The sequence below is a fragment of the Chiloscyllium plagiosum genome, unplaced genomic scaffold (genome assembly GCF_037043375.1).
Source record: "Chiloscyllium plagiosum isolate Xiang-an unplaced genomic scaffold, Cpla_swu_hap1 HiC_scaffold_3, whole genome shotgun sequence".
Taxonomy (NCBI): domain Eukaryota; kingdom Metazoa; phylum Chordata; class Chondrichthyes; order Orectolobiformes; family Hemiscylliidae; genus Chiloscyllium; species Chiloscyllium plagiosum.
In genome coordinates, this window is record NW_028270141.1 from 142,292,585 (window position 1) to 142,319,774 (window position 27,190).

At 45.2% G+C, this 27,190-nt stretch overlaps 1 protein-coding gene across 1 annotated transcript; it reads right to left on the bottom strand.

Annotated features, from left to right (window-relative positions):
• Positions 1 to 21,853, bottom strand: LOC148151750 (heme-binding protein 2-like). Its single transcript, XM_087976491.1, has 4 exons — positions 21,682 to 21,853; positions 15,265 to 15,394; positions 7,188 to 7,362; positions 1 to 2,892 (listed from the first exon to the last, which is right to left on the bottom strand). Exons 1-4 carry the CDS (start codon positions 21,811 to 21,813, stop codon positions 2,727 to 2,729), a joined length of 603 nt encoding a protein of 200 aa, XP_087832617.1. The 5' UTR covers positions 21,814 to 21,853; the 3' UTR covers positions 1 to 2,726.
• Between the last annotated feature and the right edge of the window lie 5,337 nt (positions 21,854 to 27,190).

The window sequence follows — 27,190 nt, forward strand, 5'->3', positions numbered from 1 at the left end:
ACGGGTTGGACGGAAGAGTCTGTTTCCATGCTGTACGTCTCTATGACTCTATGACTCTATAACTCTCACTGACCCCTCCTGATCCTGAGTCTCAATGCAAGTTCCCACTCTCCTACTGCCTTCCCTTGTGCTGCAGAGTTCAACAAGTGCAAACTCTGACCTCAGACACCACAGCACAAAGCTGACTGTTATGTGTAACCTGATGTTTATTGAAATGTGCCTTGTGAATCTCATGTGTCACTGACTTTCAGATAAAGGTTTGACATCATTACAAAAGAGTCACAACAATGAATATTGATGGAATACAAATCCATTCCATGTAGGAATACTCCATAGGGCAGTTCCAGCACCGACCCACCTCAGACAACCAGGCTCTGTAATACCTCCCACTGTCAATGAGCTCTGACCACATCAACGTGAAACATTCTGACCCAGCATGACTGAGATTAAACAGAAGTATAATCCATCACCAGAACCATCCCTGTCTTAGGCCGTGCACAATTCATTCATTTCAAACAAGATTAGAGAAAAGAACATTTAATCCCTGCTTCCCAGTGAAGGACCCAGCTCCCCGTCAACAGTTGAATTTAACCCTGTGTATGTGTTGAATTACGAATTTAAACTGATGTCACCAATGCCTCACAGAAATGGTTGATCAGGAATGAATCTGAAACACTGGGCAAAACTTGTGTTAAAAGGAACATGAGCATCCAGGACTGCTCTGTCAGGGACAGTCAGAGTGACCAGAGCTGGAACCTAATGTCTGGTTAATGTGTGGTTTGAAAGTTCATGTACGCATTCAGCAAACAATGAGGAAAACAAAGAGCATGCTGGTCTTCACTACAATGGGAGTGAAGAGTCCGAATCTCTCACTTCAGTGATAAATGTGGGATCACAATCTTTTGGTCTCTTTACATAAGGAAGGATGTATTTACCCTGAAGGGGAATGCAATGACTGCTCATGAGGCAGATAATAAACTACAAACATCCAGGTCCTCGAGCTTCTTCCCTCTCTTAAAAATCATATCCCTTACTTTATTTATAATTGCTATAATAGATTATTGGCTAAAAGAGAGGCAAGGATGGCAGCTCAACATCCCTGGACACAGAGTTTTCAGGCAGGACAGAGAAGGGGATATAAAAAGGTGAGTGTGCCAGGAGCCTTACCAGGAGCACACTTGCAAAAACGAGGTCTTTCTGAGAGTGAAAGGTTGGAGTTCATCATAGCAAATGGGCAGGAGCATGATCAGTTGATGGTTCATTGTCATAGTCTAAGGGATTTTCCAAAAGTAATGTAGAGACAGGTAGAAGATTTTGCATAAAACATCCAGGTTGTGTGTATTAGATCAGTATAAAATCCTGTGTTCAGATTAATGGCAACTGCCTGTACAGAAAGTGAAAGAAAAAGGCTCTTTTAAGAAGTTCTTAGAACAGAGTATTAAGCTGAAGCTGTAGATGTTGGTGGGGGGGGGGGGGGGGGGGAGTACGTGGTGGAGAGAGAGAGAGACAGACACAGAGAGAGACAGAGACAGAGACAGAGAGACAGAGAGAGAGGCAATCTGCGAGTAACTGCGGTGACAGGGGTTGAGGTAGACTGGGAAATTAAAGTTGAAGTGTTCAAGCTGCAAGAGGATTTTGTGTGTACATTTGAGTTAAGTTGACGAAAACGAAAACATCCAAGTGTTTTATGAGTCAACAGATCAGGTTCAAGGAATGTCAGATGTTTGGGTGTTGATGGAAAGACAGACCCACATGTCCTGAACCTGTGTTATGAAGTTGAAGGTGTACCTTTAAGAGAGAGTGAATGCAGGCCTCTGTCATGTAACTGACTGCAGGCAGAAAGCGGACTGGACAATTTGAAGATGTAACATTTGGGCTGTAACATAAGATACCTTGTTTTTTTCACAGCCGATTGAATTCAACCAATCAGTTTAAACTATGCCCCAAGATAGTAAAAACCAATCGAATTTGAATTTGACAACATCAAACCAATGAGATGATCCGATATCTTGGAGTATAAAAAGCAGGTATTTTGGACAGTTAGCCAGAGACAGAGAGCATCTACTGTCATGCAGAGTGCCTGCAACACTGCTCCCTGAAAGGTACCTTTCTCATATGAAACATCTTTACAGCAGAATGCTGAAAATGACCCAGGGAAATCTGCAGAGGAGAACTAACACTGCTGCCTGGTTTTGAAAATTAATTTGCTGTAAATTTAATAGGGGCTATATTGTTATAGAGTGGGAGGTAGATAAATAAAGGAGGTTTACAGTTCTAGATAAAGAATAAGTTTGTTTTTCTTTAAATAGTGAGATTTGGGGTAGTTCTCTTACTTTGACAGATGGTGAGGTAATTAGCATTTCTGTGTGTTTGGTTTAATTAGTTGAAGGGTTTACCTTGTGTTATAACACCTGTGTACTGTGGTATGTCTCAATGAGTGAAATGTTTAGTACTAACCATAACCTTTATTGTATAATCTTTCTTTTTGGTTTGCATTTAATATTGTCTTTCTTACCAGGAAGATTATTCCATGACACAAACTTTCTTATTCTGGAATTTGAGTCCAAATCCCAACAGCTAGGTAAATCCTTTCTTAGATTAGGAGACCATGCTAATCCAGGTTAAAGCCAAGATGTACCTTGCATATGAATAAACAGTTTAAGACAGAGTTAAGCGCGATTGACTGTTATATGTCTGTAAAGGGAACAGAACTTTACAAAACAAAATCATTTGGAAGCTTTAAGAAAAGCTATATCCATTAGCCCCCATTTGCGATAGAAATTAAGAGTAAAACGTTCTGGTTCAAAGGGTTGGTTGTCTTCTTCCAAATCCTTCAGGAATTCAAGCACATGTTCTTCATATTGTTTCTCTTCCAGTTTCCTATCAACTACCCTGTAATATGAATATAGACATTTCATTCTCATTCCTCGTGACAACGTCTGCCTGGATCTGAGTAGATTAACAGATCAATATGAACAGGTGACAGCCAGTCAGGTCATTGAGAACCCTCCACCATTCAGTGCAATCCCAGCTACAGGAATGTCATCAATAACCTCACAGAATGGGCAGACACGTGGCAGATGGAATTTAGGACGGGGGAGTGAGGTGAGAAACTCTGGGAAAAGGGATGTTGGGAATCATTATCGATGATGAAAATATACCAGGAACAGGGAGATCTGAGGGATATTGACCATTGAAAGATGCAGCACATATTAAGGAAGCATGGGGCACTTTGAGCTTCATTACTGGGGGTAGTGAGTACAAATGGGGCGAGGTCATGCTGAAGCTTTGTAAACTGCTGGTTAGGTCACAGTTTAAGCATTGTGTGAAGTGATAATCACTCACACTTTAGGAATGATATTTGCACCTTGTGAGGATGCAGAGGGATTTTACCAATAGGTTTAGAGTGGAGAAGCTGGGAAATTTGTCCTTGGACAGTTGGTTGGAGCTGTACGAGACAGTGACATGAGTTAGGTAAGGGAGACAAAGAAAAGCTGTTCTCACTGACTCGTGGGACAAGAATGAGAGGGAACCGTTTCTGAAGGTGATGTCAGGAGGATGTTTTAAAATCTTTATTCATGGGCCTTATGTATCACTGGCTATATGAGTATTTATTGCCTATCCCGACCTGCGCTTGAGAAGGTGGCATTTAGCTGCCTCCCAGACTACTTCTGTCTATTTGGTGTAGGTACATACATAATCCCGCTGGGGTGGTGGGGGTGTTCCAGGAATTTGACCCAGAGAAACAGAAAGGACGGTAATAGATTTCCAATTCAGGAATTTGCAGGTGGTGGTGATCTCACATATCTGCTGCCCTTCTCCTTCCAGGTGAGACAGGGAGTGGGGGGGGGGAGAGGGGTTCATGGCTTTGGAAAGTGCTACCTTCGTAGCAAAAGCAGAAGGTGCTGGAGAAACTCAGCAGGTCTGACAACATCTGCGGAGAAATAACCTGTGATGAAGGATCACTGGACATGAAATGTTAACTTTGTTTCTCTCTCCACAGATGCTGCAAGAACTGCTGAGTTTCTCCAGAACTTTCCATTTCTGTTTTATATTCCCTACATTGCAGTTCTTTGTATTACTTTGCTGTCAGGTGTCGATGGTGGAGAGAGTAGATGCTTGTGAATCTGATGCCAACCAAGTGAACTGCTTTGATTTGGATGGTGTCAAGCTGCTTGAATGTTATTGGAGCTGCCCAATGGCAGTCAGGTGGGCAATATTCCATCACACTTTTGCTTTGTAGATGATGGACATGTTTTGGAGAGTTAATAGGTGAGTTATTTGTTGCAGGATACCTCTGACCTGTTCTTGTAGCCACAGTAGTTATATGATTAGTCCAGTTGATGTTTTGGTCATTGGGAACTCCCAGGATGTAGATAGTGGGGGATTCAGGGATAGTAACACCATTGAATGTCAAGTGACAATGGTCACCTTCTCCCCTGTTGGAGACAGTCATTGCCTATCATTTGTATTGAATGTTACTTATCATTTGTCAGCCCAAACCTGGATACTGCCCAGGTCTTGCTGCTTTGCACAAGGGCTGCTTTAATATCTGATGAGTGACAAATGGTGCTGGACATTGTGTAATCATTAGTGAATATCCCACTTCTGACCTTATAATGGAGGGAGGATTATTAATTAAACAGCTGAAGATGTTTGGGCCAAGGACATTATCCTGAGGAAATCCTGCAGCATTATCCTGAACCTGAGATCACTGACCATGTGCAACCCATCCAGTTAGTACTGGTTCCACTTCCCCAGAACCAGTCCCAATGTCCCAGGAATCTGCAACCCTCCCCTTGCACCACCTTTCCAGCATGTGTTCAATTATAATTTCCTGGACTTTCTACCTTGACTCGCACGTGGCAATAGTAGTAATCCTGACATCACAACCTTTAAGGTCATACTTTCAACTTACTTCCTAACGCCCTTTATTCTGCATTTAGGACCTCATGCCATATTTTATCCTCTGTCATTGGGACCAATGTGTACCATGACCACTGGCTGTTCACCCTCCTCCTCCAGGATATCCTGTAGTCACTCTGAGACATCCTTGACCCAAACACCAAGAAGACAGCATCCAATCCTGGAATCTCATTTGTTGCCAGAGAAACATCCATCTATTCCCCTTCCAGTTGAATCCCCGATAGCTATTGCAGTCTCACACTTTCCCCTCCTCTCCTTTGCTACAGGGTGAACCGTGGGAAACAGATGTGGCTGTTACTGGTCCTCTCTGAGGGACCATTCCCCCCGACAGTATCCAAAGTGTCTGTTTTGCAGGAAATAGCCACAGGGGGTTCCTGCACTGCCTGCCTAGCCCCTTACTCTGCCTGGTGGTCACCCATTCCCATTCTGCCTATGAAATCTGAGCCTGCAGTGTGACCATCTCCCTGTATGTGCTATTCGCAGTACTCTCAGCTTCATGGATGATCCACAGAGTCTCCAGCCATTCCTCCAGTTCTGAAAGCTGAGCTTCAAGAAGCTGCAGTTGGAGGCCATTCCTGCACCCCTGCTAGCCCTGGGCACTGGAAATGTGGTCAGCTTCCCACGTACAGCAGGAAGAGCACACCATAGCTTTGAGCTCTCCTGTCATGACTTACTGTTTTGATCAAGATCTACCCTGGCTCAATGGCGAGTGCAGGAGGGTATGCCAGGAGCAGCACCAGGCACATCTGTAAGTGAGGTGTCAAACTGTGAAGCTACAAACCAGGACTACATGCGTGCCAAATACCACAAGCAGCAAGTGATAGACAGAGCTAAGGTATCCCACAACCAACGGATCAGATGGAAGCTTTGTAGTCCTGCCATATCCAGTTGTGAATGGTGGTGGACAATTAAACAGCTCACTGGAGGGGGAGGCTCCACAAATATTCCCTCTCCTCAGGGATGGGAGAGACCAGCAGATGAATGCAAAGGACAAGGCATTTGCAGCAATCTTCACCAGCAGTGCCGAGTGGATGACCCATCTCTACCTTTTCCAGTGGTCCCCAGCATCACAGATGCTTACCTGAAGCCAATTTGATTTACTCTGCATCAATATCAAGAAATGGTTGGTGGCACTGGATACCACAAAGGCTGTGGGCCCTGACAACATTCCGGCAGTAGGACTGCAGACTCATGCTCATGAACTTGCCACATCCCGAGCCAAGCTGTATCAGTACAGCCACAGCACCACTGCCTTGACTCCCTTCCTTTCCTGAGCAGCTTATTTAACGTGCAGTCTTTCCCTGCCTTGAGCCAGATCTCCATCACTACAATATCATATTTGATGGTAATCTGCATCTGAAATGGTTCTGAAAAGATTTGCAAGGATGTTGTCAGGGTTGGAGGATTTAAGCTATAGGCAGAGATTGAATAGGCGAGGGCTGTTTTCCCTGGAACATCAGAGGCTGAGGGGTGACCTTATAGATGTTTATAAAATCATGAGGGCATGGATCGGATAAATAGACAAAGTCTTTTCCCTGGGTGGGGAAGTCCAGAACTAGAGGACATAGGTTTAGGGTGAGAGGGGAAAGATATAAAAGAGACCTATGGAGCAACAGGGTGGTATGTGTATGGAATGAGCTATCAGAAGAAGTGGTGGAGGCTGGTACAATTGCAACATTTAAAAAGGCATCTGGATGGGTCTATGAATAGGAAGGGTTTGAGGGATATGGGCTGGGCGCTGGCAGATGCTACTAGATTGGGTTGGGATATCTGGTCGGCATGCACAAGTTGATCCGAAGGGTCTGTTTCTGTGCTGTACATCTCTATGACTCTCTCTGTAACTCCCAGCCTTAGTTATTATGTTCATACGTAACTTTGTTTTGGACTTTCTTCCTTTTGTCCCCTACTCTGACATCACCTATTCACTGAAGAGCTATACCAGACTCAGTGTGAGATTTCTCTCTTCACAGATGCTGGCAGAGCTGCTGAGTTTGTATCACCCCTCAACACACTGGTTCCAGTGCAGTGATACCAAGTCTGCAGGGCCTCTGTGTGGAGAGACTGTAGAAGTTGGGGTTACTTACCTTAGTGCAGAAAGGGTTAATAAGTAATTGGAGAAAGCTATTCAAAACCATGAAGGGTAAAGGAGGAGAAACTTTGTGGCTGGTGGGACTTGAACCAAGGCCTAAGGTAGGGACATTACCATTACAACATAAAGAGCCCTCCATTAAGTTCGCCATTATATTAGCCGCTAAACTCACCTGACAAAGTACCAACTATCAGATGCATTTCCAAATTTAAGCGTTGGATCTGTAGGTGCTGGTGGACTCTTGACTTGAGGAACTAGAAGCAGATAAACAATGTAGTTCTGTAAAATTGTTCCATTTACCACGTGGCCAGAAATTCCCCAAGGTGCAGTGACAGGAATGATTGTTTCTGTAAATAAAATATATTTTATTCGATGATCATTTGTGGTGTCACTGACAGTGAGTCAGAGGTTACAGGTGACATTGCTGACGTGGGGCAGACACTGATGTGACAGATTGAATAATAGCCTCACAGAGTGACACAGCGCTGGGGGAGGGGACTCCTGTGCTGGATGTTTGGTCGATTTTTAACCAGATCATTACACTGACCTGCTCTTTTCACACCTACACGCAAATATTCCCTCATCGTGGAAACATTTATCTTTCGAATGTTGTGACTGAATTTGCTTCTATCACCATTCCAGGCAGTGCTTTCCAGATCACAATGCTACAGGAAAAGTCATTCTCGTCTGACCAGACTGTAGATAGGGCTACTGTCTCATGAGAGAGAACTGGTGGTGGTTTAACCCGAGGGTCACCCCACCTAATGTAAAAGGAGAGTTTGAGGACGTTTTCCTTCATGGTGACCTCAGCCTGTGCAGGACTTGAACCCATGCTGTTGGCATCAGGCTGCACCTCAAGCCAGCTGTACAACGAAGTCAGCTAACCAGCCCCTTGACAACTGCACATTGTTGCAACTGGATGTAGGTTTGCTCACTGAGCAAGAAGGTTTGTTTTCAGACGTTTCGTCACCATACCAGGTATTATCATCAGTGAGCCCCCAGATGAAGTATTAGTGGCATGGCCCACATTTTATTTGTGTTTCAGTTTCCTTGGGTTGGTGATATCATTTCCTGTGATGACAACATTTCCTTGTTACAATGACTGAAATTCACATACTCTCATCATTAACACCTCTCCCACAGTTTCTCCTCCTTTACCCTTCGTGGTTTTGAATAGATCTCTCCAATCACTTATTAACCCTTTCTGCTCTAAGGTAAGTAACCCCAACTTCTACAGTCTCTCCACACAGAGGCCCTGCAGACTTGGTATCACTGCATTAAATCTCTCCAGCACTCCCTCCAGTCAAATATTGGGACATAGATATCTCACCTCGTCTGAATCTCCCAGCCAGTTGGAGGTTAGAGACAAAAAACCTGCAGCTGCTGGAATCCAAGGTAGACAAACAGGAGGCTGGGACAACACAGCAAGCCAGACAGCATCAGGAGGTGAAGTTGACACTTCAGGTGTAACCCTTCTTCAGGACTGTGGGTGGGTGTAAGTGGGAACGGCAGACAAACGGAGTGGGAGGAGCAGAGTGTAAAGTGGGGATAGGTGAAGACAGGTAGAGGGTACCACCTGGTTGGTCAATGGGAGGAATGAATCTGGTTGGTGGCAGGGAGCAGTGGAAGGGATGGGGACGGCTGGGAAGGGGGTCGGGGGAATGGGGCAGGAGATTATTTGAAATTGGAGAACTCAACATTGAGTCCTTCTGGCTGTAGGCTACCTGGCAGAAGATGAAATGTTCTTCCCCAAATTTGTAGTGTGGTTTGTTGTGGGAATGGAGGAGGCCAAGGATTGTCATGTCAGAAAGGAAGTGGGAAGGGGAATTAAAATGGGCGGTGGCTGGGAGGTCTGGTCAGCCCCTGCAAGCCCGGCTGCGATGCTCGGTGAACCATTCCCTAAGTTTATGTTCTGTCTCCTCAATGTAGAGAAGATGACATTGTGAGCACCAGATACAGTAAACTAGGTTGGAGAAGAGGGAGGTGAACCTCTGTCTCACCTGAAAGGACTGTTTGGCGCCATGGATGGGAGGTGAGGGGGGTGGTATCCGGCAGGTTTTGCATCTTATCCGGTTGCAGGGGCAGGTACCTGGGGATTTGGGGGTTGGGTGGAGGGGGGGGGGGTGTTGGGGAGAGTGGCATAAACCAAGGACTGTCTAAGGGAGTGGTCATTGCGGAAGGGAGAGAGGGGTGAGGAGGGGAACATGTTCTTGGTGGTGGGGTCTAGTTGGAGTTGGCGGACGTGTTTAAAGATGATACTTTTGATGCGGAGACTGGTGGGGTGGTAGGTGAAGACAAGGGGGACCCTGTCTTTCCCACGTTGTTGGGGAGAGGTTAGGGCAGTGGAGCAGGGAATGGAGGTGGTGCAGTGGAGGGCTATCTGGATGACAGAAGCGGGAAAAGCACGTTTTTTCGAAATAGGTGGACATCTGGGATGCTCGCACATGGCATGTCTCTTTGTCTGAGCAGATGTGGCGAAGACAGAGGAATTGGGAGAATGGGTTGGAGTTCTTGCAGGAGGGAGGAGGTGTAGTTGTGGGAGTCTGATGGTTTAGAGTAAATGTCTGTCTGGAGACTGTCACCAGAGATTGAAATGCGAAGATTTGTAGCTCGGGTGCTCCTTGCTGTGGTTCTGTTCGCCGAGCTGGAAGTTTTTGTTGCAAACGTTTCGTCCCCTGGCTAGGCGACATCATCAGTGCTTGGGAGCCTCCTGCGAAGCGCTTCTTTGATGTTTCCTCCGGTGTTTATAGTGGTCTGTCCCTGCCGCTTCCGGTGGTCAGTTTCAGCTGTCCGCTGTAGTGGTTGGTATATTGGGTCCAGGTCGATGTGTTTGTTGATGGAGTTTGTGGATGAATGCCATGCCTCTAGGAATTCCCTGGCTGTTCTCTGTCTGGCTTGCCCTATGATAGTAGTGTTGTCCCAGTCAAATTCATGTTGCTTGTTGTCTGCATGTATGGCTACTAAGGATAGCTGGTCGTGTCGTTTAGTTGATGTTCATGTATGCGGATTGTTAGCTGTCTTCCTGTTTGTCCTATATAGTGTTTAGTGCAGTCCTTGCATGGTATTTTGTACACTACATTAATTTTGCTCATGTTGGGTATCAGGTCCTTCGTTCTGGTGAGTTGTTGTCTGAGCATGGCTGTTGGTTTGTGTGCCGTTATGAGTCCTAGGGGTCGCAGTAGTCTGGCTGTCAGTTCCGAGATGCTCCTGATGTATGGTAGTGTGGCTAGTCCTTTTGGTTGTGGTATGTCCTCGTTCCGTGGTCTTTCTCTTAGGCATCTGTTGATGAAGTTGCGCGGGTATCCGTTTTTGGTGAATACCTTGTATAGGTGTTTCTCTTCTTCTTTTTGCAGTTCTGGTGTACTGCAGTGTGTTGTGGCCCTTTTGAATAGTGTCCTGATGCAGCTTTGTTTGTGTGTGTTGGGGTGGTTACTTTCATAGTTTAGGACTTGGTCTGTGTGTGTGGCTTTCCTGTATACCCTTGTAGTGAATTCTCCGTTCGGTGTTCTCTGTACCATTACGTCTAGGAATGGGAGTTGGCTATGGTACAGAGAACACCAGACGGAGAATTCACTACAAGGGTATACAGGAAAGCCACACACACAGACCAAGTCCTAAACTATGAAAGTAACCACCCCAACACACACAAACAAAGCTGCATCAGGACACTATTCAAAAGGGCCACAACACACTGCAGTACACCAGAACTGCAAAAAGAAGAAGAGGAACACCTATACAAGGTATTCACCAAAAACGGATACCCGCGCAACTTCATCAACAGATGCCTAAGAGAAAGACCACGGAACGAGGACATACCACAACCAAAAGGACTAGCCACACTACCATACATCAGGAGCATCTCGGAACTGACAGCCAGACTACTGCGACCCCTAGGACTCATAACGGCACACAAACCAACAGCCACGCTCAGACAACAACTCACCAGAACGAAGGACCTGATACCCAACATGAGCAAAATTAATGTAGTGTACAAAATACCATGCAAGGACTGCACTAAACACTATATAGGACAAACAGGAAGACAGCTAACAATCCGCATACATGAACATCAACTAGCCACGAAACGACACGACCAGCTATCCTTAGTAGCCACACACGCAGACAACAAACAACATGAATTCGACTGGGACAACACTACTATCATAGGGCAAGCCAGACAGAGAACAGCTAGGGAATTCCTAGAGGCATGGCATTCATCCACAAACTCCATCAACAAACACATCGACCTGGACCCAATATACCAACCACTACAGCGGACAGCTGAAACTGACAACTGGAAGCGGCAGGGACAGACCACTATAAACACCGGAGGAAACATCAAAGAAGCGCTTCGCAGGAGGCTCCCAAGCACTGATGATGTCGCCTAGCCAGGGGACGAAACGTTTGCAACAAAAACTACCAGCTCGGCGAACAGAACCACAGCATTGAAATGCAGAGGTCACGAAAGGGTAGGGGTGTGTCCAAGATGGACCAAGTGAATTTGAGGGTGGGGTGGAAGCTGTGGGTGAAGTCGATGAACTGCTCCAGTTCAGCCTGGGAGCAGGACGCTGCAATGATTCAGTCATCGATGTAACGGCGGAAGAGTTGGTGCACAGTGCCTATGCATGTACTGAAGAGGGACTATTCGATTATAGCTAACAAAGAGGTAGGTGTATCTGGGGTCCATCCAGGTGCCCAAGGCCTTGAAGGAAATGAGAGGAGTTAAAGGGAAAGTTATTATAGGTGAGGATCAGTTTGGCAAGGTGGAGGGGGACTGGATAGGTCTTTTGGAGAGGAAGAAGCAGAGGGTCTGGAGGCTGTCCTTGTCGGGTATGGATGTGTTTTAGGACTGCACATCTATAGTGAGGATAAAGCACTGTGGGCCAGGGAACTGGAAGTTGCTGAAGAGATGGAGAGTGTGGTTAGTGTCGCGGATGTAGGTAGGAAGTGACGAGACCAAGGGGGAAGAGGATGGAGTCGAGGTGGGACAAGATGAGTTTGGTGGGTAAGGAGCATGCTGAGACGATGGGTTGGCTGGGGTAGTTGGGTCGGTGGATCTTGGGGTACAGATGGAACCAGGCAGTATGGGGCTGGGACAGAGGTGAGAGGCAGTGGAGGGGAGATCACCACCAGAGGCAATGAGGGCTCGGACAGTGCAAGTGTTTTTGGCCTGTTGGGTTGCAGTGGGGTTATCTGCAAGGGGGAGGTAGGATGTGGTGTCGGAGAGTTGGCATCTGGCCTCTGTGACAGAGGTTCGATCTCCAGACCTTTGTCAGCAGGTTTTGTGAACCAGGGTTGGTGCGGAGATAGTGGAGTGCTGCAGGTTCGAAGGGGGTGATGTTTGAGTGGGTGAGGAGTTGGAGAAAATGAGGCTGCTGATGTCATGTTGACGATCAGAACTCCCCTTCCCATTCCCTTTCCAACCTGACCGTCCTTGGCCTCCTCCATTGCCACAACAAACCAAACAACAAATTGGAGGAACAACACCTCATCTTCTGTCACGACAGCCTACAGCCCGGAGGACTCAACATGGAGATCTCCAATTTCAAATAACCTCACTTCCCATCCCCTGACTCCCTTCCCAGTCCCTTCCCTTCCTTTCCACTCCTCCCAGACACCAACTGGATTCATTCCTCCCATTGCCTAATCAGATTGTACTCTCTACCTGACTTCACCTAACCCCACTTCACCACCCTGCATCCACCACCCCCTTTGTCTGCAGCTTTATCTGCAGAAGGGTTACACCCAAAATGTCGATTTCTCCACCTCCTGATGCTGCCTGGCTTGCTGTGTTCTTCCAGCCTTTGCTTGTCAGCCAGTCAGAGGTATCAATTTATTGAAGGCCCAGTCTGCTGGCAGGGATCGGGAAGTGAGTGATATTTTGAGGAGGGATCAAGGGGATAGGAACATGAGGGAAGGTGATTGGGTTAGGGCTTGGTGGTGGTTTTCAGCAGCATCCCTAAACACTGTCTGTGCCTGTGATTGCCACAGATTGTGGTAAATCAAGGCCCAACCTGACCAGCAGATGCCCCACGAATAACTTTCAGAAAGGCTGCCATATTTCTCTCAAATCAGGTAAATGGCAGCTTAAGGCTCTTAAATGGCCATAAATTGATCACTGAAAGACTGTAATTGGTCATTGGTTCAGGAAGGTTGAACATTGACCCTCTCACTAAGATTGTAATTGAGTTGGAAAGGGAATGGGAAGGGGAATTCTGATTGTCAACATGACATCAGCGGCTTCCTTTTCTCCAACCCCTCACCCACTCAAACCATAAGACCATCAGATATAGGAACAGTTTTAGGCTATTCGGCCAGTCAAGTCAGCTCCACCATTCAATCATGGCTGACATATTTCTCAAACCCATTCTCCTGCTTTCTCCCCGTAACCCTTGATCCCTTAATCATAGGATAGATATTTCCTAATTATTTGTCACTTCTGCAGAGGGGAAAATCCCACCCAATGTTTCCGGTCATTGACCTTGCATCAGAACTGGACAGGAGTTTTAAAAGTGTTAGACACTATAATCAGTGCACAGGGGGTGAGCTGGTTTATTGGGTTTGTAAAAATTTGATTGTTTTGGTCCTACCTCTGTTTGTTTGAGTCTGTTGTGGTTCTGTTTGCTGAGCTGGGAATTTGTGTTGCAGACGTTTCGTCCCCTGTCTAGGTGACATCCTCAGTGCTTGGGAGCCTCCTGTGAAGCGCTTCTGTGATCTTTCCTCCGGCATTTATAGTGCTTTGTATCTGCCGCTTCCGGTTGTCAGTTCCAGCTGTCCGCTGCAGTGGTCGGTATATTGGGTCCAGGTTAATGTGTTTGATGATAGAATCTGTGGATGAGTGTCATGCCTCTAGGAATTCCTTGGCTGTTCTCTGTTTGGCTTGTCCTATAATAGTAGTGTTGTCCCAGTCATGTTGCTTGTTCTCTGTGTGTGTGGCTGGTCGTGTTGTTTCGTGGCTAGTTGGTGTTCATGGATACGGATCGTTAGCTGTCTTCCTGTTTGTCCTATGTAGTGATTTGTGCAGTCCTTGCATGGGATTTTGTACACTACGTAGTGGACCCAATATACCGGCCACTGCAGCGGACAGCTGGAACTGACAATCGGAAGCGGCAGATACAAACCACTACAAATGCCGGAGAAAACGTCACAGAAGCGCTTCACAGGAGGCTCCCAAGCACTGATGATGTCACCAAGACAGGGGACGAAATGTCTGCAACACAAATTCCCAGCTCAGTGAACAGAACCACAACAACGAGCACCCGAGCTACAAATCTTCTCACAAATATTTGAGTCTCTGTGTCGCCCTGAATGTGATAGTGCCAGCATGAAGCCTAACTCCATGCCTATACAGGATGGACCATGGATTGATGTCTGTGAGAGCCGTTGCAGCACGTGAGATCAAGATGAACAAGGTATTTGTAAGATGGTGGTTTCAGCTGACAATGTTTCCCCACATCTTCAAACATCCCGATTCTTTTTTTTCTTGGCCCGTGCTGGTGGGAATGAGTTGGTCAGTGATGCCTGAGGCAGAGAGGTGTACAACACAAAGGGAGCCAGGGATTAGGGAGACCTGTCCCCCCCCCAACTCTCCCCAGCCCTGTACTGACTAATGGATCCACAGGACTGACCCACAGCCCAAACTACAGAGGTACTGACTTCCCAACAGAGAACTCCCTGAGCAGGTGCCTCACTGTGGTCAATCCCCTGGATGGTGTCCTAGGCTGTGCCTGATTTACTGTATCAGGACCCCTAACTGAGTGTCTCCACGGCCTGCACTGAGGACTACTCCACTAAGACATGGCCATTTGGTTGCCGATCATGCAGTGTGTTTGCCACGGAAGATGCTGGCACTGAGAAATGGTGCAGGTATAAGATTGCAGCAATAATAAGGCATTGAACAACCTAGAATCCCCTCTAATTGGCAACTTGCTGCTGCCATGCAACTCAGCGAGTTGCTTGCTCGAGTTGAGGTTGGCTTCATGGGACTTCTCACCTGATAGCCCAGATCCTGAGAAGAGTCTGCTCACTGTTTGAAATACACTTCCCACTTCCCAGATTGTAAGACCACAGAGCTGTATTTAATAAAGCAGTTTCCAAATTAACAATGTGATCAAGCACCCCTCTGGGATTCACATTGGCAAATTCATTAGGAAATGTGTCAGTCTGTGGAGAAGGTTTCAGACAAGACTAGTTAGAGACTAAAGGAGTATTTTATATTTTGTTGCAATTTAAAGGGATATGCAATGTACCTTCAGCATTGTTAAAAGCTGAATAATTGAAAAGAATTTTCAAGCCAGTATCCACTGCATGAACCAGATCCATATCATCAACCTTTGTTTTAATCCATTGGATGGCTGGGTATTGCATCTCTGTATAATTCTAAGACAAGAAGAGAAATTGCATTATCACACGAGAAAATTAACCCAACACCAAAATAAACATCAAATGAGAAAATTGTCATAAAGTTTAAGGACTACTTTAGGTTTTTTTTGGACTGTGAACTAAAATGGGGAAGAGTACTCCTTGAGACTAAGGAAACTATGTCAGAAGATATTTGCAGTTTTAAGAATAAGTTACTGGAACACATTGAGTTTATAGAATCAGAGGTACAGCACAGAAACAGACCTTTCGGTCCAACTCATCCATGCCAATCAGATATCCTAAACCTGTCCCATTTGCCAGCACTTGGCCCATATCCCTCTAAACCCTTCCTATTCATGTAGCCATCCAGATGCCTTTCAAATGTTGTTATTGTACCTGCCTTCCCCACTTCCTCTGGCAGCTCATTCCATACATGCACCTCCCTCTGTGTGAAAAGGTTGCCCCTTAGGTCCATTTTAATTTTTTCCCCTCTCACCTTAAACCTACGCCCTCAAGTTCTGGACTCCCCTATCGCCAGAGAAAAGACTTGTCTATTTATCCTATCCAAGCCCCTCATGATTTTATAAAGTTTTAAGGTCACCCCTCAGCCTCTGATGCTCCAGGGAAAACAGCACCAGCCTGTTCAGCCTCTCCCTCTACCTGAAATCCTCCAACCCTGGCAACACCCTTGTAAATCTTTTCTAAACCCTTTCAAGTTTCACAACATCTTTCCGACAGAAGAGAGACCAGAATTGCACGCAATATTCCACAAGTGGCCTAACCAGTGTCCTGTACAGCTGCAACATGACCTCCCAACTCCTGTACTCAATACTCTGACCAATAAAGGAAAGCATAACAAATGGCGCCTTCACTATCCTATCCACATGCAACTCTATTTTCAAGGAACTATGAAGCTGCACTCCAAGGTCTCTTTGTTCAGCAACACTCCCGAGGACTTTACTATTAAGTGAATAAGTCCTGCTAAGATTTGCCTTTTCAAAATGTAGCACCTCACATTTATCTAAACTAAACCAATCTGCCATTCATTAGCCCATTAGCTTGATTTGGTGCATTGCTTTATTTGAGCAGTGAGGTTGAATTCCAAAAAAAACTCAGCTCTGCCAATGTTTCTTCACAGCAATTTTGCCCAGTAACAATCTTTTGAAAAGCTTTTTAATCAGCATCAGTTATGGGCTCAGGAGGGCTCAGCATTGTAACAAAAACTTGAATGGTTCCTGAGCAAGTTGTAATAGCCATTAAGACCAAAGGCTTGTGAAATATCTTCCTTTGTAACATCATACCGATCATATCAAAGTTGAATCATACCATTTGAGTTTAAACATGTACAACCAATTTCCAAACACTGATGCTTCAAGTCATATATGAAGTACCTCACTGTAGTTTATTTAGAAAACACAGGAACACCAGTGCTTAGTGGTTAGCACTGCTGCCTCTCAGCACGAGGGACCTGAGTTTGATTGCAGCCTCTGGTGACTGTGTATGGAGTTTGCACATTCTCCCTGTGGCTGCGTGAGTTTCCTCCAGGTGCTCTCATTTCCTTCCACAGTCCAAAGGTGTGCAGGTTAGATGGATTGAATAGGTGGATCGGCCAGGCTAAGTTGCCCATAGTATTCAGGGATATGTAGGTTAGGTGCATTAGTCAGGGAAAACGTAGCGTATTAGGATAGGGGAATGGGTCTGGGTGAGTTACTTGGAGGGTCGGTATGGACTTGTTGGGCCAAGCAGCCTGCTTCCATGCTCTAAGGATTTTACAGATTCACATGGAAAGAACATATAAGGCAATTAGAGAATGTGTTTTAGCTACTGGCAGCACAGTGGCTCTGTGGTTATCACAGTTGCCTCACAGTACCAGGAACCCATTTCAATTCCATCCTCTGGTGACTGTCTTTGTGGAGTTTGCCCATTCTGTGTCCGTGTGGGTTTCCTTTGGGTGCTCCAGTTTCCTGCCACAGTCCAAAGATGTGCACGGAAGATGGACTGGCCAAGTTAAGTCCATGGATGTGTAGGTTAAGTGGATTAGGTATGGGAAATGTAGAATTACAGGGACTGGGAACAGTGTTGGGTCTGGGTGGGATACTACTCAGAGGGTCGGTGTGGATTCAATGGGCTGAATGGCCTGCATTGACACTGTCAGGCTTCTGTGTAATTGCAGTTTGATGACTTGATAACATGCCTGGCCAAAAATGAGTTCACAAAAGCAAGGGTGATTTACCTAGGACATATCAAGGACAATATTACAAAGAACTGAATTAAAAGTCACACAACACCAGGTTATAGTCCAACAGGTTTAATTGGAAGCACTAGCATTCGGAGCGCCACTCCTTCATCAGGTGCTTGTGGAGGACACAATTGTCAGACACAGAATTTATAGCAAAAGTTTACAGTGAGATGTAACTGAAATTATACATTGAAAAATACCTCGACTGTTTGTCAAGTCTCTCATCTGTTAGAAAAACTAGACACAAAATAAAATCCAAACATTTTTCCTTGATATTCATTTGCATTGTCATTGCCGAATCCACCAATATTCTAGGTTTAACCATTGATCTGGACAAGCCAAATGAGTTCCAAGGGAGATTCAGAGACTCTGAATTCTGCAGTGAATAGCTGACCTCCTTTCTTCCCCATGCTTGTCTACCATCTGCAAGCCACAGTGCAGGAGTGTGAGTGAAGACTTTAACTTGCCTCTTCCAACAACATTCAAGAAGCTTGACACCATCTTGGAAAACACAATCCGTTTTATTCTTGTGCCTGTTCATTACTGGCAACATCCACTCTCTATTCTCTATCGATGCGTTATGGCAATAGGGTGCACAGTGTTACCGGTTAATGTTTCTCTAACCTCCAGAATTACTGAAGTGAATGTTCAGTGCAGTACCTCCAAGTACATGCTTCTTTAGAAAAAGAGAGCATAGCTGCATATAGCACTCTGGACGCAGTCTCACCAAAGCCCCTTGTACAAGGGCAATGAAACCTCCTCATTCTTGCTCTTCAACTCTCTTTCAATAAAGGCCTTTATTCAATATTCCATGTTTTAAAATGTATTATTTTAGAGAATGTGGCTATCATTGGCAAGCCCCTCCGTTGTTGCCTGTCCATCTCTTCGATCTGAGTGACTTGCCAGGCCATTTTAGACAACATTTAAGAGTGGTGCACATTACTGTGGATAAAGTCACAAGTAGACTAGCCCAGGTAAAAATAGCAGATTTCCTGTTCTATAGGCTATGAGTGAACCAGATGTGGTTTACAATAATTGTTAATAGTTCCATGGTCACCACTGCAGAGAGTAGATTTTCAAACCCAATTCTAGCCACCAATATGGGATTTGAATCTGTGACCCTAAAGCAGTTGCAACAAAACCAAATACTGTAAATGTTGGAAATCTAAAATAAAAATAAAAAAAACGCAAGACAAGTTCAGCAGGTCTGGCAGTATCTGTGGAAAGAGAGTTAGAGTTTCGAATCCGATAGGACTCAACTTCAGAAATAGTCACATCACACTTAAACATTTACTCTCTCCACAAATGCTGTCAGACCTAATGTGTTTCTCCATCAGTTTCAGTGTTTATTTCTCCAAAGCATGAGATTGTCCCTCTGGATTATTGGTCACTATGCCACCATCTTCCCCCGTCCTGATCGTTTGCCGTGCCTTTTTGCCAACCTGCTGAGTTTCATGTCCTGGACATCCAACTATCCCTGAACACCAACATTGAAAATTCTTTTCACAGATGAAAACAATTCTTTCCTTTTAATTCATACGTGGGATGGGGGCATTGCTGACTAGACCAGCATATACTGCCCATCCTAATTGCCCAGAGAGCAGTTAAATGTCAATCACATTGCTGTGGGTCTGGAGTCACATGTAGACCAGAAGCTGGCAGTTTCCTTCCCTGAAAGACATTTCTGAACCAGATGGGTTTTCCCAACAATTGACAATGGATTCCTGGACATCACAGAATCTTAATTTCGGATGATTATTGAATTCAAATTCCACCATCTGCCATGGCGAGATTCAAACCCAGGTCCCCAGAACATTACCTGTGTCTCGGGATTAAGAGTCCGGCGATAATACCTCAAGGCCATCAGCTCTCCATTTAATTCACCTTCTGATCTAATTCTTTGATTAAAGTGAATAACTTTACATTTTCCCACATTATACTCCATCTGCCCATGTGTTGCCCATTCACTTAACTTACCTGGCAGATTCCTATTATCCTGTCAGCGGCTAAAATCTCCACCTGGCTTCACAACAGCAAACGTAAATACTTGACACTCAGTCCTATCATATAGATTGTAAATAGCTAAGGCTCCAGCATTGATGGTTACAACACTCCACTAACTGACAGTCTACCAACTTATACACATCCTGTCTAACCTTACCCTTTGGTATCAATCTCTAAATCTTAACTGCCCAATTCACGACAGCAGCTTGTTTAAGAATCTACCCATGCCACTGAAATCTATACAGATTGATTAGATTCCCTACAGTGTGGAAACAGGCCATTTGGTCCCACCAGTCCACACAGACCCGCCGAAGAGTAACCCACCCAGACCCATTTCGTTCTGACTAATGCACCAAACACTATGGGGCAATTTAGCATGGCCAATCCACCTGACCTGCACATCTTTGGATTGTGGGAGGAAACCCACACAGACACGGGGAGAATGTGCAAACTCCACACAGACAGTCGCCCGAGGCTGGAATTGAACCTGTGTCCCTGGCACTGTGAGGCAGCAGTGCAAACCACTGAGCCACCGTGCTGTCCTTGCACTAACCTTCACACTTCAATTTCTCCAGCAATGATGATATCCTGAAAACCAGACACAGAGTAGGGAACACAACCTTCGGACTACTCAATTGTGACTACACAGAATATAATTTATCTCCCTTACTGTTCTCATCTCCAACACAAACAGGTTGCCCTCTCACCCAGCATTTGCATGGCTACTCTCTCCACAGAGTCATCGTTTATTTGTCCTTCACCCTGATATCCTTGTTCTCTCTGACTGATGTCACACTAACTTCCCTGTTTTTTACTCTCCCTCCAGTCTTGAACATCTCTGTTAGAACTGTTCTGTTCTAAACTACTGACGCTGTTAGAGAATCTGGGCAGTACAGAAGGTCACAAACCATTGGACCCAGTAATCCTACAGTCAACTTCTTTAAGAATCCTAGGATGCAGGTTACCAAGTGCTGGGAATTTATCAGGTGTTTAATCCTGGAGATTTTCTCATATTTACTCTCTTTTATACTGAGTAATTCCACAACCTCTTCAGATCTTTGATGTCCCACTATTCAGTTTTTAATAAAATATTTTTGTGTGAAGACAGATTCAAGGTGTGTGTTTTATATCCCTCCCACTTCCCTCTTCCCTGTCATTTTCCTACCTTTGTTTCTCAGAGTTTAACAATTATTTTTGCTTCTGTCCCATCTGCTTGTGCAAGCTCGTGTAATATGTAAATTCCTGTCGGGTATGCTGCCACTGTCTATTATTCCCTCTCTTATTAATATTCAGTCATTGCCTGTTCTGGACATTTACTGCAATTGTCAGAAGAATCTCTTCTTTAATCTAGTATTACCCTGAATTAATTTGGTCAGACATTGGTCAATCAGTTTTCCTGTGGAGTTTGTGTTTCTCAATGGAATATGTCCACATAAAAAATAATGCAAAATTCTTCAAGTATTTGCTAATGTTAATCAACCTTCACACCTTCTCCTGTCCACTAACCAATGCAGAGTGACCCCAACATGGTCAGAGAGCAGTATCTCACAGCTGACTTATCTTCTGTTTGCAGCCTGCTGGATTGAAATGACTTTGCAGCTGTCCAGGATTGGGGAATGGGGAGATTCCACTCACAACCAGACTTGGCCTCTTCCACATTGAACACAGAGACCTTCAGCCTGTGATCAGCTGCCTTTCAGAAACAGGGTTAAATTGAGTGAAGACAGGGGCAGTAGGAGAGTTCCCTGCCTCTACAGTCCTTGTGTTGACCCCCACCATCCCCCTCTCTGTGAGCACACTGACCCCTCCCTTCACCTGCTGCTGGAGATGGAAGCCCTGATATTCTTCTTACTGCACAAGCTGGCAGTGGGAGCCAGGCAAGCGATGGCAGCTCATGTAGAAAGTGTTAATGAGGCCCGAGGAGTAATTTCAGTCCAGCCTCATGGTTCAGGGTTGGGATGTGCACTGTCGGTGCACTGCAGGTTAGGGACTGAAAACAACATGGAATAATTTCCACTGGTACAAACATGACAGAACAGAGGAAACTCTCAGATGTACTGACCTTGTCCTGGATGACTTGTTCTGGCTCGGGACAGTCAACATGAGTACAGAGGTCGATCACCTTCTGCTCTATATCCTGTGCAGCAATTTGATGCCCGAAGAGGACAGACACAGTGAAGAAGATTCTCAGCATCTTGATGTTCTCTAAGATCACTGGTGAACGCACTGACTGACTCTCAGCACCTTCAGGTGGATCTGCAGTTTGAACACTGAGTCGTAACTTTTATATACTGTTTGATGAGGGTGATTTTGAATACAGCTTAGCTGTATTATGTATTGGGGAAATGCTCCAACTCATTGACTATGTAAAATACTTTTCGTTCTAACTTTGGGATGGATTCATAAATCATTAACCTTCTGTGTGTTGGTTCACGGGAACTCTGAAACCTGGGAAAACGAGTTTTGTAATTGCTATCACTCATCACTGTTGTGCTGACACTTACTCTCCCCTGGTTACTGTTTCTGGTGGTGTTGTACCTATGGTCTTAATTTATCTATTTCTAACTATTGAAGAGGACCAACAGCTCTGGGTAAAAGGCAGGAGAATGAGGTTGAGAAACGTCAGCCATGATAGAATGGCGGAGCAGACACAATGGGCTGAGTGGCCTAATTCTGCTCCTATATCCAAAGATGTGCAGTTTAGGTGCATAGGCCATGGTACATTGTTATGCAGTGGCCAGGGGTGTGTCGGCTAGATGAGTTAGCCAAGCTAAACGTGGAGTTATGGGAATGGAGTAAGTGGTTAGATCCAGGTGAGATGCCCTTCAGAAGGGTTGGTCCTGAATTGATGGGCCAAATGGCCCCTATCCATACTGTAGTGATGCTATGATTCTATGTCTTATTAATTACTTTGAAGAAGAGATGGAATGTGTTGCAGTCATACTGGCTGATGGCACAAGCATCACTGGGAAAGCAAATTGAGTGGACATTATGGCCACGTGAATGCAGCTGTAAGACCAAAAGATGGAGGAACAGAATTTGCTCAGTTCCTTCACACATTCCACTCTTCAAAATATTCCAGATTCAAACGAACGTATTCCCTTTAGAACTTGTCACTTCCCTGGATCTACCTCTGCGTGGAATCATTCTTGCTGTGAACTGAATAATTAATAGTTCATCAACTTCAAATGATACAACCCCCTGAGCTATCCCTTTCCTCCTCTTCTATCAATTCTTGGGGAGCAGCTATTTAGTGAAGTCCTTCATAAAATTTGCGACAAGAACTCAATAATCCCATGGCCTGTCTTGAACCTCCTCCCTCATTGACAGGCCTTGACAGTCTGTTCTGTCCATTGGGCCATGGGGAAGTTCCCATTTTTATTTGAGGTGTCTTTAAAACAACATCTTCCAGCAATTGAGAATGTGAAGTAAAGCCCTCTGTATTCCTGAACAGCTCCCAAGGTGATCAGAATACTGTTCATGGATTAGATCACTGAACAGCTTCTTAAACTTCATGTTAAGTTCCCCACTGAGTGTTTGAATAACACCATTTATCAATTTATTTATCAGTACCAATTTCCAAAACATTCACAAACACTTTGTCTTAGAAGATAACACATGTCCTGGCTGGTCAAACCAAGTCTCTAAAAGGCAAATCCCACTGGGACGTCTGTAAATTTCCATTAATAGAGATATGGAAGGTGTCAATAGACAATAGGTACAGGAGTAGGCCATTCAGCCCTTCGAGCCTGCACCGCCATTCAATATAATCATGGCTGATCATTCCTAATCAGTATCCTGTTCCTGCCTTATCTCCATAACCCTTGATTCCACTATCTTTGAGAGCTCTATTCAACTCCTTCTTAAATGAATCCAGAGAGTGGGCCTCCGCTGCACTCTGGGGCAGAGCATTCCACACAGCCATCACTCTCTGTCCTGAGCTCTGTCCTAAATGGTCTACCCCGTATTTAAGCTGTGTCCTCTGGTTCGGCACTCACCCATTAGTGGAAATATGTTTCCTACTGCCAGAGTGTCCAATCCTTTCATAATCTTATACGTCTCAATCAGATCCCCTCTCAGTCTTCGAAACTCAAGGGTATACAAACCCAGTCGCTTCAGTCTTTCAGTGTAAGGTAATCCTGCCATTCCAGGAATTGACCTCGTGAATCTACGCTGCACTCCCTCAATAGCCAGAATGTCTTTTCTCAAATTTGGAGACCAGAACTGCACACAGTACTCCAGGTATGGTCTCACCAGGGCCCTGTACAGCTGCAGGAGCACCTCTTTGCTTCTATACTCAATTCCTCTTGCGATGAAGGCCAGCATGCTATTAGCCTTCTTCACTACCTGCTGTACCTGCATGCTTGCCTTCATTGACTGGTGTACAAGAACACCCAGATCTCTCTGTACTGCCCCTTTACATAAATTGATTCCATTGAGGTAGTAGTCTGCCTTCCTGTTTTTGCCATCAAAGTGGATAACCATTCATTTATCCACATTAAACTGCATCCGCCATGCATCTGCCCACTCACCTAACCTGTCCAGGTCACCCTGTAATCTCCTAACATCCTCATCACATTTCACCCTGCCACCCAGCTTTGTATCATCAGCAAATTTGCTAATGTTATTGCTGATACCATCTTCTATATCATTAACATATATTGTAAAAAGCTGCGGTCCCAGCACGGATCCCTGCGGTACCCCACTGGTCACTGCCTGCCATTCCGAAATGGAGCCGTTTATGACTACCCTTTGTTTCCTATTAGCCAACCAATTTTCAATCCAATCTAGTACTTTGCCCCCAATCCCATGCGCCCTAATTTTACTCACAAACCTCCTGTGTGGGACTTTATCAAAAGCTTTCTGAAAGTCCAGGTACACAACATCTACTGGATCTCCCTCGTCCAACTTCAGAGTTACATCCTCAAAAAATTCAAGAAGATTAGTCAAGCATGATTTCCCCTTCATAAATCCATGCTGACTCTGTCCTATCCTATTACTATTATCCAGATGTGCAGTAATTTCATCCTTTATAATAGACTCCAGCATCTTTCCCACCACTGAGGTCAGACTAACTGGTCTATAATTTCCTGCTTTCTCTCTCCCACCTTTCTTAAAAAGTGGTATAACATTAGTCACCCTCCAATCCTCAGGAACCGACCCTGAATCTATTGAACTCTGGAAAATAATCACCAACGCATCCACGGTTTCCCGAGCCAGCTCCTTCAGTACCCTGGGATGCAGACCATCAGGCCCCGGAGACTTATCAACCTTCAGACCTAACAGCCTCTCCAACACCAACACAATTCTGGGGGAATTGAAAGGAAGCTGCCAGCAGAAAGAGTTAACTCACTGTGAGTCTGAGACGGTGGGGGAGGGAGGTAAGTCACTGAGTGATTTTGTTGTAATTGTTCAGGAAAACTGCTGAAATCTGCTGTTCATTTCAAACTGACCTTTTGAATTTGATAAGCCTTTCTTTGGTTTTACCATTTGTCTTCAATTGTCTCCAATCCCTTTAGTATTTTTAAGATCGATATTTGCCAAACATTAGTTTATCTGGATTGTGAGAATAATTTGAGAGTGTAAAGCACAAAAACCTGTTTTTAATTAGAATCAATAAAACACACAGTTCACTCCACTCCCAAAGATTTGAAATTCATTATTAAACCATGATCGAATCTTTGATGTTGTGCATGAACAACACCCTAATTTTCAGTGAACCCTCTTTAACTATGGGGTGAGTTCCCACCTCCGTGCAGTGTAGTGAGGTACACAGCTGTGATTCAGTATACGGGGTGTCCCTGTCTACTGCCCATTTTTCAGCTGTTTCTACCTTATCCTCATCGACACCTGCTGCAGCCACTGACTCACCGTTTCTTCTTGTATTAGTATTAACTCATCTACACAACTGTAAATATAAAGTGATGATGATCACTCCCCCTTTCTGATCTTTATCATTCTTCGGAACCATCCATGAACATTTTCTTCTGGGGTGGGGATGGCCCGATGGGTTGAACCCATCTCTCAGTTTTGCCTTTCTCAATTTTGACTGTTGTTCTGCTGTACACTCGGTGATGGAGCCTTCTGACGTTCAGTCAAAGTTTACAGCCTTTTCCTCATTCACCTCCCTGATTGCATCTTTAAAAGTTTGTTTCATACTCAGTGCAGATCCCACCGGCATGGTCCTTCTTCAGCCCCTACACAGATTCTTCCTGCTTGGATTTTGTCTCCCTCCTGGCTCCTGCACAGCTTCGTCCAGTCTGGATACAGCCGACTTTATTCTTGGTCCCTGCATGGATCCCTCAGTGTGGACCTGACCCATTCCCAGAATGATTACTCTAGTGTGGAGTAGACAAAGAGGAGGCTGGAAGAACACAGCAAGCCAGGCTGCATCAGGAGGTGGATAAGTCAACGTTTCAGGTATTAACTCTGAAATGCCCAAAACACTGATTTCTCCACCTCCTGATGCTGCCTGACTTGCTGTGTTCTTCCAGCATCCTGTTTGTCTACTTTGGATTCCAGCATCTGCAGATTTTTTGTCTCTATTCTAGTGAGGAGTCTGACTCCTGAACTCTCTTGGCTCATGTGTGGTATATCCAGCGCAGAATTTGGCGTATCCTCTATGATCATCCCTCACTTCCCTGGCCCTAGTGCATTTTCTCAAACATGGAATAACCTCTGTGGGCTTCCCCAGCACCTCCTGCCCTGAGTACTTCTTCCCGATTCCTGAGCTGGCCACTGAGGTCTCGGGTACACCTGATCAGGCCCTGTGGATTTATCCACTTTTATGCATTTCACAACATCCAGCAGCTCCTCCTCTGTAATATTTACATTTTTCAAGATGTCACACATGACTCCAGACCTTCAGCACTGTGGTTCACTCTCACTGCCTTCTGAAGTGGCCTAACAAGTGACTCAATTGTGTCAATCGCATGGCAATGAATCCACCTGCTGATTACCATGTACTGTCCTCTGTTGGCTGATGGATTGGTACTCCTCCATGTTGAGCAACACGTCGAGGAAGCACTGAGGGTGGCAAGGGTGCAAAATGTCCTCTGGGTGGGAGACTTCAATGTCCACCACCAACAGTGGCAGCAGTACATGTGATTGAGCTGGTCAGCTAGACTGGGTCTGCAACAGGTGGTGAGGGAACCAACAAGAGGATGGTTCACCGTTGATTGCACAACCTACAGCACCATTCACAACTCCTCAGATTCCGAAGCAGTCCGAGTTCAAATGCAACACGATCTGCCCCAGAAGGCTGTGGAGGCCAAGTCTCTGGATACTTCCAAGAAAGAGTTGGATGGAGCTCTGAAGAATAGTGGAATCAAGGGTTATGGGGATAAGGCACAGGATACTGATTGAGGATGATCAGCTAAGATCATAATGAATGGTGGTGCAGGCTCGAAGGGCAGAATGGCCTACACCTGCACCTATTGTCTATTGTCTATTGAAGAATATCTAGGCTTGAACTGACGGGTGTCATGTAACATTTGCACCACACAAATGACCATCTCCAATCGTAGATATTCTAACCACTCCCACATGACATTCAGTGGTGTTACCATCAC